The 15,775-nt window shown below is 37.6% G+C and overlaps 1 protein-coding gene and 1 long non-coding RNA gene across 8 annotated transcripts in view; one reads left to right on the top strand and one right to left on the bottom strand.

Moving 5' to 3' along the window:
• The window catches only part of TRMT11 (tRNA methyltransferase 11 homolog), a 77,506-nt gene that overhangs the window by 55,565 nt on the left and 6,166 nt on the right, over window positions 1-15,775 (top strand). For 5 of the 7 annotated variants that reach the window (XR_009212490.1, XR_009212486.1, XR_009212488.1 and 2 more), the window contains one exon: window positions 8,761-8,980. Coding sequence is in view for 1 of the 7 variants with exons in the window: in XM_032158472.2 (XP_032014363.1) it covers window positions 8,761-8,892 (132 nt within the window). In the remaining 6 variants the exon portion in view is untranslated. Of the gene's footprint in view, window positions 1-8,760; window positions 9,332-10,858; window positions 10,910-15,775 lie in introns of those variants that run through there. The other 2 variants (XR_009212487.1, XM_032158472.2) reach the window with 2 other exon arrangements.
• LOC131382875 (uncharacterized) lies at window positions 1,056-7,136 on the bottom strand. Its single transcript, XR_009212492.1, has 3 exons — window positions 6,777-7,136; window positions 4,223-4,302; window positions 1,056-1,182 (listed from the first exon to the last, which is right to left on the bottom strand). It is a non-coding gene; the product is annotated as an uncharacterized LOC131382875 (long non-coding RNA).

A 15,775-nucleotide genomic window follows, 5' to 3' on the forward strand; every position in this document is an offset into this window, starting at 1 on the left:
TCAAAGTTTAATCGTCGTCACTCATTTTGAGCACTCTAGATATGAAGATTTTAATACGTATTAAAATACTTTCATAGATTTTAGGTAACTTACTATCATGTAGTGAAATTTTTAAAAAGTATAGATTGTATGTAAATACCTAATTCAAGGATGAAGGTTTCCAATGGTACCTTGTTCTCATTAAGAATAATGCTAGAGGTCTCTCTTAATAGTATTGGATGCCAGACTTTTGACCTGCTTGTCCTTGGTTTGGAAATGGCCTAGTGCTGTTTATAGTTGTATAACTTTAGCACAAGTGGTTTCTATAGCTACTGTCCAGTACCAGATGTAAAACAGTGGGAAGCTTTGATAAGGAGAGCAGGATTTTTAAACAAAAGCCGGACATGGGTAATTACCCTGAAGCTGAACTGAGCCCCATTATATTCAGCACTGTCATTTATATTTCATTTCACTCTCTGCTGATTACAAGAAAATAAACCGACCCATTGTTTTTCTCTTCCATCTCTTTGCCTTCTTCCTCACACCGTACTTAAGAATGTGTATCATAGCTTTAATTGGTTCCATGAATCTAAAAAGCTTTTCCCCACAAAATTAAATGAACACTTCTAGTTTGGTGGCTTTCACTATGGTGACAGCATCACTGGTTTTCACTTATCATAGAATAAATTTCATAAGCCATTTGTATTCAAGCGTTTGCAATGAAACTGCTGTTTTGTATAAACTACTGTCACTTTGAGACTATAAATGACTTAAGGTTAATACTAGTGAGGTAGAAGAAATCATTATCTCATTATCAGGAACTGTCAGTGAGTAAAAGGACAGCTTAAACCTGACCTACAATTAAAATAGAAGCCATTTGGTTTTCTGCTGAATGACTGTAGAGCTCTGCAACTTCATCTTCTAGAAAGTGGAAATATCTTATTTTTAAAGAATAGTGATTTTATAAATTGATGATCATCGTTAGGTATTTTCACTGAAGCTTCAGGAATTCTATTAAATTACCTCTTGGCAATGAAGGGACACCAGGAGAGAATTTTGACTTTATCATTATATTGATCGGGAGTGGTGCAGGAGATGAGACTTTACACTGAAGCGAGTAGGAGCTGGTTTGTAGGAGAGGATGGGCATGGTGGTTGGGGCAAGGAGGTTGAGGAAATTCATATCTGATAACTGCTGTTTGCTCTGTAAAGAAGGATGCAAGTTTTTTTGTTTTTGTTTTTGCTGAGAGTAAATAAGCAGATACTAATGTAAGAATTGAGGACAGGTGAACTTTTAGAAAAGGTACTATGAGAAATAGGAAAAAAGCCATTTACTTAACAATTTTTACATTCATATACTTTTCCTATTTTTGTATACTTTATTTCTCTTACTTAATTACCTGTTCCTTGAGAGGAAGGCCATAGTTTTCATCACGCAACATGTGTTTATGGGACCATTCGTGTCAGGTGTTGGGGCTGAACAGACTAAGGCTTCTTATCCTTAGAAAACTTGCACATCAGGAGAAATGGCCATTCAAACCATATTCCAACATAGCATCTTGTGTTCTGTAGTGATCTATGAGAGGTGTTGTGTGAACATAGGAAAGCACCTACCTAAGGAGATGGTGCTTGAGGCAAGAGAGATGGGGAATTTGGTTGGAAAGCCAAAAATTTAAGCAAGATACAGAGCATGAGAGGCATTGTGGTACATGCGGGGAACCCTGGACTTCAGTGTAGCTGGAAATACTGAGCAGTGGGGGAGGAACAGCTGGAGATGACCTGGAAGACTAAAGAGAGGGAAGCCCAGTGTTGAGGGACCTTACCTACCGAACAGTTTCAAGTTTATCCTGTTGGTAAAAGGGCAAGCCCATGGGGGATGTTTGGAGAGTGGCAGAAGCTCTGTGTTCTGTGAAGGTCCTCTTAGCTTCACTATATTAGTGAATTTGAGCTGTGGAAAGTTAGCTGTGATACCACTGAGGAGCCTCCTGGAATAGTCAGGCAAAGATGATGAGTCTATAAACCAAGGAAGCTAGAATAGAGATTGTAGAGGACTTGGTGGAATTGAGAATTTTGGTGGGAGGTAGATGTGGCAGGACTCGGTGACTAATTGGATAATTGGGGTGAGGGAGATGAGCTAAGGGTGATGTTTCAGAAATCTGGCTTGGGACAACTGAGCGGATGATTGTTTTCTTGTATATGTTTTTACTCCCCACCCCATTCCCAGGACCATGGGGCAGTACTGCTTTCTTAGGCTGCTGTAATAATCTTCTACTGATTTCTCTGCTTCTGCACTTTCTCCCTCCATTCCATGCCCTACGTGGTGGCCAGAGTATCTTTCAGAATATAAATAGATAAGGAAACTTCTCTGCTTAAATCTCATCAATGGCTTTCTGCAGAATTTAGAATAAAATTCAGAATCCTTTACATAACCTTTATGTCAGCCTGATCTACTTCTGGCCTGTCCAGTCTCATCTTGTGCCACCTTCCCTTTTGCTTACCAGTTGTTACCCACCCTGGTCGTCGTCTTTCAGGTCCCAGAATGGATTTACCTCCTTTTAGTCTCAGAGTCTTCTCACATACACTGTGTTTCCTCTTCCTAGGTCTCAGATAAATGTCACTTCCTTAGAGAAGCTTTTCTTGTCCTTTCCCTTCACCCCTTCTGAATAGGTGTTTCCTTCTATTCTTCCTGTATTCTTTTCTTCCCAGTGTTTAATCACAGTTTGTAAATATATGTCTGGATGTACATTGTTTAATGTCTGTCTCTCCCACCACTATACAAGCTCTGTGAATTCACAGACCTTGACTCTTTTGCTCACCATGCAATAAATATTTATGGAAAGAATACTAACTTTTAAGTGATTACTCTAGGCCGTTCTAGAATAAAAACAATCATATCAGTGGTATTTAAATCATCCATTTGAAGGAAGAGTAGGAACAGATAGTTATGGCTAGCCAAAAGTTTTCTGTTTGAAAATACATTGAATTTTATCATTACCCTGTTATTACTCTTCAAAAATCAGTGGGACAAAAACATTTTAATCCTATGATCCCTAGGCCTCATTTCTCATGAGAAGCAAACCAATAAAGCAGCTGAATTGACGTATTATGGAAAATTATAACACCTTCCCTTTATTTAAAAAGGAGGTGATAAAAGAGAATAGCAAATTCTGGGAGAAGGCAGTAATTAGGAGGATAGTTTTATCTAAGTGGAATTCTCAATGAAGAATCTTTTGTATGTTGGAAGTCTGAGCAGTTTATGATGGTCAGTTCGAGAAACCTTTTTTTATGTATGTATTCTCACAGTATAATCCAGAGGGTCATGAGTTGCATTTAAAGCAGCAGTTTCCAATGTGACTACAGAACATATAGCTTGATTTATTTTCTTGAGAATGAATTCCCCATTAGATTAAAATTTATTATAAGTGGCTGAAATACTTTTAGCATCTTTTTTGGTTCTTTTTAATGCTGTATTTTTGATATATAGTTGTAAACATAAAGATTGACTTGAATAAGGTCAGGTTTATATACTTTTTCTTTCTTGTTCTAGAGAGTAATTTGGAATTTTAGGTTGGACACTGAGACAGTGTTACACGTTAGAATCGATGAGGTGAATATGTAGTTGTCTTTCTCCATCATTATTTAAAAATGAAATGGTGTGAATAAATGCTAACATTCCCTGAGGAAAAGGCCAGCCTGGTCATGTTGGGACTGTGGGACTCTAGATGTTTACAGCAATCCGGGACTCACAAACAGCTAACAAGACAGGGTGCTCCTGGCAGATGTATGGTCCGCTGTGCTGTAAGCTATTTCAGTTCACATCAGGAAGTACTCTAAAGGATTGCTATGCTACAGCCAGCAGAGGGTAGTGTACACATAAAAGTAAACTACCAATTTGTAAGCCTTCCTTTGGTTTCATTGGCAAGTGTGTTAAAATTCCTCGAGTGGTTTATGTTTAGAATTAGCAGTACTGATAGGACAGGAAATTGGCTGGGTGGGACAGTGGTTAAAGGAGTCCTGCCTAAAAGTTTAGATCTGAAATATGTGCTACCATAATGTTGCTGTTCAGTGAGGAATGTCCTCTAAATGTCAAACTCTATTTTGAATGACCCACTAATCCTCCATGTGGGAAATTAACTCTTTAGCCATTGTTTTGATGTAATTTCTACTAAAAAAAGAGAATCATAATGGGAAAAACATGAGTTTTGAAGTCTGATTTAGGCTACAATTCTGGCAATGCTACTTACCAGCTGTGTGATTTGTGGTAGATTATTTAAACTCTTTAGCCCCCTTGTGTCCCTATCTGTAAAATTTAGATGATACTCTTCTGCAAAAAGATAGAGAAAATTAAATAATTATGTAATAACACATAGTTGGTAGGAAATATATCTTCCTTTCTTGAATCATAACTTGCATATTTCTTATAATGTTTACAATTGCTGATTGTCTTAAAAGGATAAATGATGGGGCTGAATGCTGTATATCTTCCTTACGTAGCCATTTATGGCTAGCGCAAATTTACCTACAGAAACTCTTCTGATTATAAAAAATGATAATAGTATAGTCAATAGTCTTAATATTTTATTCATATCATCTTAATTACTACCAATGGTTAAGAAATTTGGAAAGTGTAGTGTTTTTATCACCATAGTCTTCTCTCTTGCCATTTCCTAATTCTTGTGTGTTTTTATTTTTCCATCAAATGGGTTTTGCTTACTAAACATTGGCAGAACTCAGGTTTTATGATACGTAGATGATATCACAATAAATAGTGGTAGACAGATTTAGAAATGCTAGCGAAACCAAAAGTCAAACACTGGGATGAGCTTGAGTTAATGGGGGAGATCAAAGATTGTGTTTGCTGAGGATACTCTTCTCCTTCTAAGTAAGCACTTTGGCCTTTGAGATACTGTGCTGAAAAAAAAAAAAAAAAACTTGTAGATATTCCTGGTTGAGATGCGCAGGGAATGTGAATAGAGAAGAGTCATGAAAAGGTGATGAAAAATATGTAGAGTTGAATATCATCATCTCAGATGTAAGCCCTGGCAAACTAAACCAAAGATAGGATGAAAGAGAGGTAGAGAGAAAAGAGAAAACAAAAAATGAGTTTGCCATTTTTTTTAGCATTAAGGTAATATAAGTTCTGAATGCTGCATAGAGTATAGTATATTTCGTATGGTCTGGGTGTATTTTAAATGTGTATCGTTCATAGATATGTGGTATTTATATGTATGATTATATGTGATATGTGTTGGACCATAGACATACTGAGTGTTTCTTGAGAAACATTTTATGAACTATGGTCTTTCCACTTAAGTGAAAATAGTAGCCAAAGTCCTTGGAATGTCTTACTCGAAGCAGGACTCGTGCTGCTAGATAATAGACTGGCGCCTGCCAGATCTCTGGCTGCGTAAGGGATTTGGAGCTTTTGGGTTTTCCAGAGTTTCTGTTATAAATGATAGATGTTGTGTTTTGCAATCAGGAGTCATTTGGTCTTCTAGAAAGGGGAATTTTAGCACAGAACCCAAACGTACACTTCACACTGATTCTGCTCTACTACCTGGGAAATAAGAAAATAGGATTCTCCTCCCAGGAGTTGCATTTCTAAGGTTAATGATCTTTCCCAACTTCTCCAGTAGCATGTATGTCTTTGCCACCATGTCCCCATAGCACTGAGTAGAACACATGGTCGGTTAAGGGCTTATTTTGCCTTTATTCTGAGAGGTCTAAACTATTACAGTAAAGAATGTCTTAAGTAGTGAATGTTTTCTCAATAATCGTTAGCATACATTTTAATCATTACTTTTAGATTTTTCAGGCTTTTGCTGTTCATTCCGAGTCTCTGACTCTAATCTTTATATTCTGATTTTATTACCAACAGTTGCCCTATTTCTATTCCTCTGGTCAAAGGTAAACTATATTATTAATCCCTTCCTTTGGTCCATGGAGGAAGCCCATCTTCCACTGTGCTTTGGGCTTTGTCTTCTGCCTCCCTCTTGTGAGCTGCATAACCACAGCTTAGGTCAGCTAGGCAAGCTAGTAACTGAGCCTGGGTCAGTTTGCTGGAATCACGCTTCTGTCCTACCTTAGCCTCCTTACTACTGCAGTTCTAGAATATTCCATGAAGTAATCCACAGGCAGTTTGAGGGGGAGGTGATCTTGCATGGCCTAGAGGGGCCATGAGGAGAGTAGTGGACATGAGGGCAGAGCTAGAAGACCTGACTGCATTCTGATTCCCCTTGTACAGAGGAAAGTGAGATGTCATTCTGCAAAGTGATAGGTAATTGAATGTAAGTCCCAAATATCAAGGGAAAGCCTGAGAATTATGGAAAATTTGAACGTATTTAGATTTTAGCCAAGCGGTTGGCATATTAAATTTGCATTTTAATAAATTAGGTTTGGTCTCAGTATGGAGAATACACTAGAGAAGGAACCACTGGAGGCAAGGCAGCTGGCCATTTAGGGAAAAGAGGCGAGGATGAGGGAGGCCTAGATTAAATATTGGAGTTATGAGTGGAGAGAAGTGGATTTGAGATGTTTAGGATATACGAGCCAAGATTTTAGGACTGACCAAATCTGAGAAGAGGGATTTGACCCAGGTTTCTGATTTTGATGACTGGATGGGGAACGATGCCAAGAATTGTGAGGATCAACGTAGTAGCTGAAAAGATGACAGCATCTGGACATAGCTTTAAAATAAAAACCGAAGAAAAACATTCTGCCAGGATTAAGCTAACACAGCTCAGGAAGTGGTCAAGTTTTCTAATGATCTTACTGACATAAGGACAGAATTTCGAATACCTGGAGGAGTAGTTGATGGACTTCAGTCAGACTTTTGATGAAAGTTGAAGTAGTTGACGTTAAATGGTGGAACATTGTTCTTTGTTGCCGTTGTCCTGGCACAGTCCTGATATGTGGACCAGACTTGAGTCCACCTGTGGAGTCACCTGTTCTTTCAGGGTTTTGTTATCCTTCAGCTTCCCTGTGGCTCTTATACCTCCTCTTGATATGAAAAGTCTGTGCCATTGAAATATATCCTTAGTTAATAGGCCTTCATTAGTAAGACCTTTCATCCAGTTCTACTTCTTTCTTGGTGGGCAGTTCAGCTGTCATGGCCTTAGTCCATCACCTATATTCTTAGCGCTCCTCCTGCTTCTTGAGTTGGGGAAAAAGATAGCTGTTTTGGAGAAAACCTCATTACGTTGTAATTAAGGGTGCAGTCTTTAGAGTCAAACAGATCTGTGTTCAAAGCCTAGCTCTACCACTTACCAGGTGTATTATCTTGGGCCTGTACTCTTAAATAATTCCTCATCTGTAAAATGGTACTAACCGTTTACTTATTTCTTAGAGCTGACAAGTTTTATTAGGTAGTACATATAAAGCATTTAGTATTGTTTTTGGTCCATACAAAATACCCAGCAAATGTTATCTTTCATTTGGTATCTTTAGTTGTATACCGACACGTTGACTCTCTAAAATTTATCTTTTTGGGGATTGTATGTATTAATAGATATTTTATTAATAATTTAAAAATAATAGATAATGTATTAATTAATAATTAATAAAGTTATTAATAGTAACCTTTGACATGTTTTCATATGTTTGCAGGAATTTGGAACTGGAATATACTTGGGTGCCATAAAATTTCAGTAGCTACCTATTTCTCTGATGAATCAGGAAATCTGGGCATGTTTAATTTTTAATAATCTGGGTTTTTGGTGTGATTTTAAAAATATGTATGGCAAAAATAGTTTCTGAATAAACAAATGTGCCAACATTATTTTGGCTAAATCTGGATTTTTATTAATGTTAGGTATGATGGAAAAATGAAGGTACTCATTTTATACAGGCAAAAATATTTTTGCAAAAATGAAAAAATATTTTGAGGATTGTTATATTCCAGATATATTTTTATATTTTTAGCTACCATTTTGATACTGAAATCTGGATAAAAAATTAGGCTTCATGTTTTCCATTTAAGTCTCCATACCTGTCCTCAAAAATCACATTAATCCAGGTGTAATTGAATATGAATTTATAGAAGCACATGGGAAATGAGATTTTATGTCTAATTAGATATTTTTCACAGTTGGATGAGAAGCCAGTGTTTCAGTGTTTCCTGCCAGGAACCTCAATTTTCTAAGCCCAAATATGTTTGACATTAACCCAGGTGGCTATTACCATTAGATGTCAGTCTGAGCAGTAGTCCTTACTTGTCTGTGAAGTGTACAAGTGTGGAAATCTCTTGTTTAGCCTGTATCTTCATCTACTATGTTCACTTAAAGTTTCCACGAATTGTTTATTTCATTATCTGAATATAGAAATACCTCCAGACAATTTTGTGTGTCTTTATGACCTCACACAAATGCATTATTTTGTTGGTTCACACCTTTTTCTTGAGTAGAAGCTTCCTTGTTTAGTACTTTTTATCCATAGGCACAGATGACTTCAGTATGTGCTGAACTGGGAATCAGAAGAAAGTTATAACCTCGACTGTGTTACCTGGAACCACTCTTTGCCCTGAGGCAAAAAAAAAAAAAAAAAAGAAATTTGTCCTCTGTACAGAGGACTTTTGTGAGGCTTTAATGAGGTAAATGAAAACACTTTGGATATCCAAGCATGATAAGGATGTAAAGTGATGATATATTTCTAATTCAGGTAGTGAAGGAAGATAAATATGCACTAGGGAGTGAGATTTTGCTTAAGATTTTGCTTAAGGTAAACAACTGCTTTGGTATGAGCTAACTAAAATAATTTTTACATTTTATATTTTCCAACCAAACAGAATCGGGACCAGTATTCACATCTGCTAAGTGATCATTTTCTGCCATACCAAGGTCATAATTCCTTCCGTGAGAAATATTTTAGTGGGGTAACAAAAAGAATTGCCAAGGAAGAAAAATCCACCCAGGAATGAAAATTAAGATTTTGACAATGAAGAAAGAATAAGAATTGATTTAAAAAGACATCTGGATGTGAACTTTCATGTATGATCCAGAAAATAGGTACGGTTTTAAAATATTTTATATAGAAAAGCTACAAAGTAAATCGAGCAATGCTTTTAAAGTTATCTTTGTTTTATAGACTTTTTTGTTGTATGTATTACAGTCTTTATAATCTTATTTAATGTATATTTGTACTTTCAAGTACTGATGGAGATAGACTCAAAACAGTTATTTTTTTACAATTCATCTACAAAGGGAATTAATATTGTTGACTTTTAAAACATCTGCTGGATATATTATAAGCAATTAATAGTAGTGAAGAATTTACTCATTTGGTAGATATGTTTATTTGGTTTTTGATTGTCATCGATTTACATTGCCACTAATAAACCATATTGAGAATTTCTAAAATTGTGTCATATCTAGGTGTCTTCAGGGGGGATGTGATGAGGGAAATAAATTTTTATTTAGAAATTCCAGACAAGGAAGTAATAACAATGCTAATAGTGATGATAAGAAAGGCTAAGACCTGACAACCTAAAAAGATTCCAAACTCCTTAAGGCCTGTCTACATTTGAAGCTCTTTTGTACCTTGGATTTGCTCCTGCATTCCTAACCGTTGACTGTTGGTCAAGTTAACTACCCACAATTTTTGGTTTAGAAAGTAACTGATAGTTAAAAGCAGTAACAACAACACAAATGCTTGATGGTTCCCTAATGGTATTAAGCCTAATCAGTGCCCTTTGAAATAGAAGCTATATTTTTCTTGAAGGAGAAACTTTGCTGAGTCCACATTGTGTCCATCATGAAAATATCTTGCTTGAAAACCACTATACCCATGAATTCAGGATGCTAATAGCTTTCTTGCCTTTGGTGGTCAAATGTACCTCAGCAGGGTGGCAGTAAACGGATCCTCTCTCTCTAACCAGAGCCTATATTATTTATTATTATTATTATTATTTTGGTGTTATTGCTGACTTTTATGGACTCAGAGTATTAATGTGCACAGCTTAGGACCTCTAAAAGTCTAGTGCTGCCCAAGCAAAGAGACATTAGGCTATCTGCTTTGGTCTCTCTCCTTTTCTTGTCTTATAGTTCAGGATTTCAGCAGCAGATCTCAAACATTTCACTGACTATTTTGTTTGGGTTTCTGGATGTGATTTGTGGTACACTGGGGGGAAATCTTAAAGTATTCAAGGATGATTTATTTTCAGTTTTTCTGTTATAAACCATCTTATTTAAAATGTTTCGAGGTTATATGGGAGGTGAGTTTGAAACTTTGTCACTGACTCAATTTGGAATATGAAATTTTAGCTTAGCCCCTTTTTTGGGTGGTCACAAAAATTAGTCCAAATAGTTCTGGAAAGTTGGAATATTAATTTTAGTTACATTATCCTTAAAAATTATCCAACACTTAAAAAATATTTGAAATTATTTGTTATTACTACTAATTGAAGTCTTCTAAACTATAATTCCTATTATGAGGCTTATTTTCATATTAATCAGGAAGTTCAGTTTCCCATTCCTGAAATGTCACTAGGCTCAGAGTATAATTTGTTTAGTTGGTACTCGTAAATAAAAAAGAAACCTGATTACTTCCAAACTATTTTGGTTTTAGAGCATAGGTCTCAAGCCCTCTTATTTTAATGACAGAATTTTATTTTTTGGCGTTAGGATCTTATTACTTTCGGCGTAAGTTACAGCAGATCATTTCCAGGATTGCTCTGGTTTTCTGTTACCACTGTATTCCTCATGTGCTTACAGCAACAATATCACCTAGCAAATTGCCTGCATTTCAGAAAGTCCTGTAGTTTGGATTTACAGTATAATCTGTGAAGGAATTCTAGGTGGTCTGTGGACTGGCCTATTTTAATGTTTATAATATGACAAAATGTGTAATTTTGTTTCTGGCATATATTAAATATCCATAAACTCCAGACGGTTACCTTGGTGGTGTTCCTCAGAGGTGTCTCCTTCCTGTCTATTCTGGTGAGTACTTTTTGCTGTGATAGCTGGGAGGGAATAGTGGAGTAGGTGGTCTTTGTGTTTAGCCAAAGTGGCCAGCAGATTTTGAAAAGTTTAAAACCTGCTACAATTTTCTCAGCCACTTCCTGCCCAGGGTGACCCGGCTTTGGGCCAGCTTGCCACTGACTTCCTGGTGACTAACTCTTTAAATACAAGGATTGAGCAATAAAACATTTTCAAACTGTTTAAGCTCTGGGAGGTAAGTCAGTATTGCCACTATTTCCTTGTTGAGAAAACTCAGTCAAATATTGAGATTCCCTACATATTTAAGAAGGATGGCAATTATAAGTAAAAACAAAACAAAAAACAACAACAACCTTATTTCAAGTTTTGTAGAGGAAAGTAGAGTATGTGTTAACATCACAGGAGGCATTGTAGTGGGTGTGTTTATTTTATTGGGTTAAAATTGTGCTTTAAAAGTTTGAGACATGGAAATAGCTTTTAAGGTAATATGTTTTATACTCGTAAATTAAAGAAGCAGGGATTTGACTTTTTTTCAACACCAGGAAATTAGATGTTGAGGTTGTGTTATATAGATGCCAATATAAGCAACTCTGGCTCTTGAATAAAAGTTCTTAGTCGTTTGGTGTTAGAAGAACTGCTGACATCTTATGCTGGAAATATTATCAAATATTGCTTATCCAAAGAGATATGGAATAAAGCATAATGTTTCTCTGTTGAAAACTGAAGGTGACTTTTTTGGGAAATGATCTTATTTTCCATCCCATTGTAATAAATCTTCCTTGAAAAAGCACAGTGGAACTAGGCTCATGTTAATAGTTCTAATAGGAAAAAAATTCTTTGTAGATAAAGCAAGGCATAAATAAACTCATTAATGCATTGCAGTGGTGGAAATGGAGGTGAGTGTTGCCAAGGCAATTGATGACCTTATTGTTGACCTGCTTGACCAAAAGAGAATAAATTATTCCAAAATAAGAACCTTGGCTCTTTTTGCTGGGTTACGGTTCTGTTCCATTATAAAGTTATTTAGAAAACTAAACACTTGCAAGAATCTTTGTTCTTAGAAGGATTGTATTCATAGAATAAGTGAAATCTACTTTGATTTCCAACTCACTCACTCCCATTTTTCTCAGATATTTATCAAGTAATGTGGTTTGTAATCCAAACAAAAAAAAGTGCCTTAATCCAGAACATACACATGGAGACAATAACAGCAGACTGATGGTGTTTGTACTTTACTAAAACATTGAGATCTTCTCTAAAACAGAGTGGTTTGAGAACATAATGTCTAGAGTGTAAAGAATTATAATGAAATGGTAAACATACTGTGATTCTATCTGGTCATAGAATCATAGAGACCAGCACATTCCTGTCTATCCTTTGGGGTGAAAAACTAGGGAACCTGACCCCTTTCCCTTAAAAGAGATCTGCCTTACGATGTTCGTATGTTTCACTGTGTGGGATAAGCAAGTTGACATTTAGACATAACTGAGGCCAACCTGGAATTTGGCTCTTATCCCTTCCTTTATAAGCCCTTGTAGACAGGGTTCTTTGGGGGATGGAGGTTTAATTGTAATGGCAGTCTTTTAAACCTGGGTCATGGAACAAAATAGGGCTTAATAGATGAATGTTAAGATAAGTCAGCTTCCCTTATGTAACTGCTAGCCCTATTTCTTGCGATACTAGGATGTGCTTAGTATATTTTTGTTTTAAAATTTGAAAGTTCTTACTAAGATAATCATGTTGCAGTCATGCCAAACTGAATTGCCTAAAAGGGAACCTGTTTTGACCTCTATGACTTTAAAAATCTCTCCTTTAATCAAGCTTCCCTGGTTCTCTCCTGAGGATTTAATGGAAGAACTCTATTTTGGCTAACATGCAGCAGTGAAGATTGGCTGGGCTTATGTGTGAAGTTAGTCAAATTAAAAGAAAAGGAAAAAGGCTGAGGAGAAAATTAAAATTGAAAATGTAAATGGTACTTATGATATTGGAGTTGTGCTTTGATGGACTGCCAAAGTAATGTGTTGTAAGTTGGTGAAGTGGGTCAATATGGGCAGAGTTGTTATTGGTGAGTTTTAAAAATCTTAGGAGTCCCTTAAAATTTGTGTATAAATCTTGGAGTATCTCACCACGAGTTGGAGTGACTTCTGCACAAAGAGCAAAATTGCCTTTGCATTTTTCCATTTTTCTACATACCAATTGAGAAGCAATTCGTCATAGATCTCTTGCATTTCTATATGTCTTTCTAAGAAAGGCACAGACTTCTTGTGTCCCGTACTGTGTTTTTGAGGATATTTGTATAGTGAACAATCTTGGAAGATATAGAGCCTTTCTCTCCCCTGTCTCCCCCTCGCTTTTAACTTCTGGAGCAGAGGTTTAAGTTTGTGTGCAACCTTGGAAGATAGTGTCTTCCCTTCAGAGTAAAGGCATGCTTACTGCCCATTATAAAAGATTGGGTTCCCTAAGCTTAATATTTCTTCTTTGTAATACAACCTACTGTAAATGCAGGCACCCATCTGGGCCTAATCTGGTCACTCTTCTGGGACTTCGGTATAAGGAAGAACTGATTGTTAAAATGCTGATTATCAGGCCAGGCACAGTGGCTCATGCCTGTAATCCTGGCACTTTGGGAGGCTGAGGCAGGCGGATCACCTGAGGTCAGGAGTTTGAGATCAGCCGGGCCAACATGGTGAAACCCCATCTCTACTAAAAATACAAAAATTACCCAGGCGTGGTATGGTGCACGCCTGTAATCCCAGCTACTCTGGAGGCTGAGACATGAGAATTGCTTGAACCCGGGAGGCGGAGATTGCAGTGACCTGAGATTACACCACTGCACTCCAGTCTGGGTGACAGCGAGACTCCATCTCAAAAAAAAAAAAAAAATTGCGGACTATCATGCCTTGCTTACTGTACCATAAGTAATAAAGTTCTTTGTATGCGACCTAGTATGTCTTTTACCAGTTTCGATGAATATGGCAGGCGCTTGCAATAGAGCAAAATCTCAGACCCTTCACTGTTCTTGATGGTTTTTGGTCATGAGGATGGGATGCTGACAGACACATAGCTTTCTGGAAGAGGAGGAGGGCTTTGGGGCTCATTAACATGATTCGTAGGAAGTCCTTAGTAATTGTTAGCAAGCGTGTTGACCAGATTTCATGATCAACCTGATGATACATGGTCCTCAACTTCATTGCCTGTTAATGAGGAGCAAATGGGGCAGTGGTTGCAGGCCAAGTATCAGAAAGTAGGTCCAGTGATGGTTACCCAAATGGTCCCTTGTTTTTTGCTAACCCTTTTCTGGGCGTTTGGAGAGGTGTTTCCTCACCAGTTTGCCAGTTAGCTTCAAGTCCACCCCACTATAACAATTAGTACTAAGATATATCCTGAGTGGGCTGAAGGGTGTACCTTCTTAGACAATAGGTGAATCATTAGAACTTTGGCTGTTTTGCTTGGGACATATGGTGGCAGGGCACATCATGGTTGTTAAGGAATGAGGGCAACAAGTGGGCTATTTTATGGCTCAGCTCCTCCTGGCAGTCTGTCATGCCAGACTTAATATCCATTCAGAGAAAATAATAAAGGATTTTTTTTTTTTTCCAGTGGGTCTTGGTTGCTTTCAGAGAGCATTGGCATCTCAGGGATATATCCCTGAGACAAACTCCTGTGAGAAGGGATAGAAGAGGCATTAACTAGTATTTGGTCTTTTACTGTCCTGAATTGAGTTTACTGTGCTGATGAAGGCGACCTACTGAAGAATGAGAAACTGACCCTGAGAATTCTAGATAAATTCTTGCAGTTGGTCCCCCAACCTTGGAAAAGTGCTGTATCTTTTATGTTAAAACCGGGCCAGAACTTAAGAGATATTTCTTGGTACTGGTGAAGATGCTGTCAATTAAGACGAACTCCTAAAAAAAAAGAAAAATGTCAATGTAAGTCAAGCTAGAGTCAGGCAAAGGACACAAACCCAGTGGCTTCAGTCTGAAGACCATGTGTCCATGGTTGCTGAGTCAAAGGGTCCCCAATGCCAAAACATTGTCAGATTTTGCTTTGTTTTGGGGACCAAAATCATTGGAATTTCATTTATTTGAGCTCCAAGCAGCTGCTATACTACTTAATACTAAAAGTAGATGTAAAGCCTTGCATACTGGCATGGAGCCTCCCACCCCAACCCCATGTTCCCTTGTTTCTCCCTCCACCTTTAACCTGACCTCAGCGGCTTTAAGGAGAAAGATGATTAGGGATGGGGCCCAGGACTCCTTATCTCAAAGGAGGACCAACCACCACATGTACCCATCTGAATATGCTGGGGGACTTTATAGGAGAAAGGGGTGCAAACTTGTATGGCTGTGTTGAATACAGGTGCCCAGTTCACCATCTTACACAGTCCTGTTGGGGAAGGGTCCACTCGGTTTCAACTGATAGGGTTTGGGCAAAGTTCGTAATAGGAAAGGAAAGTTAACATGACCTTGTGGGTATGACCTGTTGAACCAATTCAATGCACTGTTGTTCTTTTTTGCATCTGAATATATAGCAGAAAATGACATGTTATATGCTTGAACTTTTCTGCCCTATAAGTGCTAGAGCCCAACCAGAAAGAGCCCCATTTAGATAGGTACTAGTATCTTTGAGGCTACACAAACCTAATGATACCTTTGAGCTACAGAATATCCCGTAACTGATTACTTTGCTGATTGGAGACCCTGGTAAAAGGAGATACGCTTCATCCAGAGGTGCCCTTGGAGTTTTGGATGCCTGGACTCCTTGACATGGCTGGCCAGATACACGCCTTCTGAAAAACAACTAAGTATTAGCTACTACTGATATGGACAGGAAGCAGGGAAATACTGGGTAGAAGAGGGCAGCACC

This window comes from Hylobates moloch, unplaced genomic scaffold (assembly GCF_009828535.3).
Source record: "Hylobates moloch isolate HMO894 unplaced genomic scaffold, HMol_V3 SCAFFOLD_2, whole genome shotgun sequence".
Classification (NCBI taxonomy): Eukaryota; Metazoa; Chordata; class Mammalia; order Primates; family Hylobatidae; genus Hylobates; species Hylobates moloch.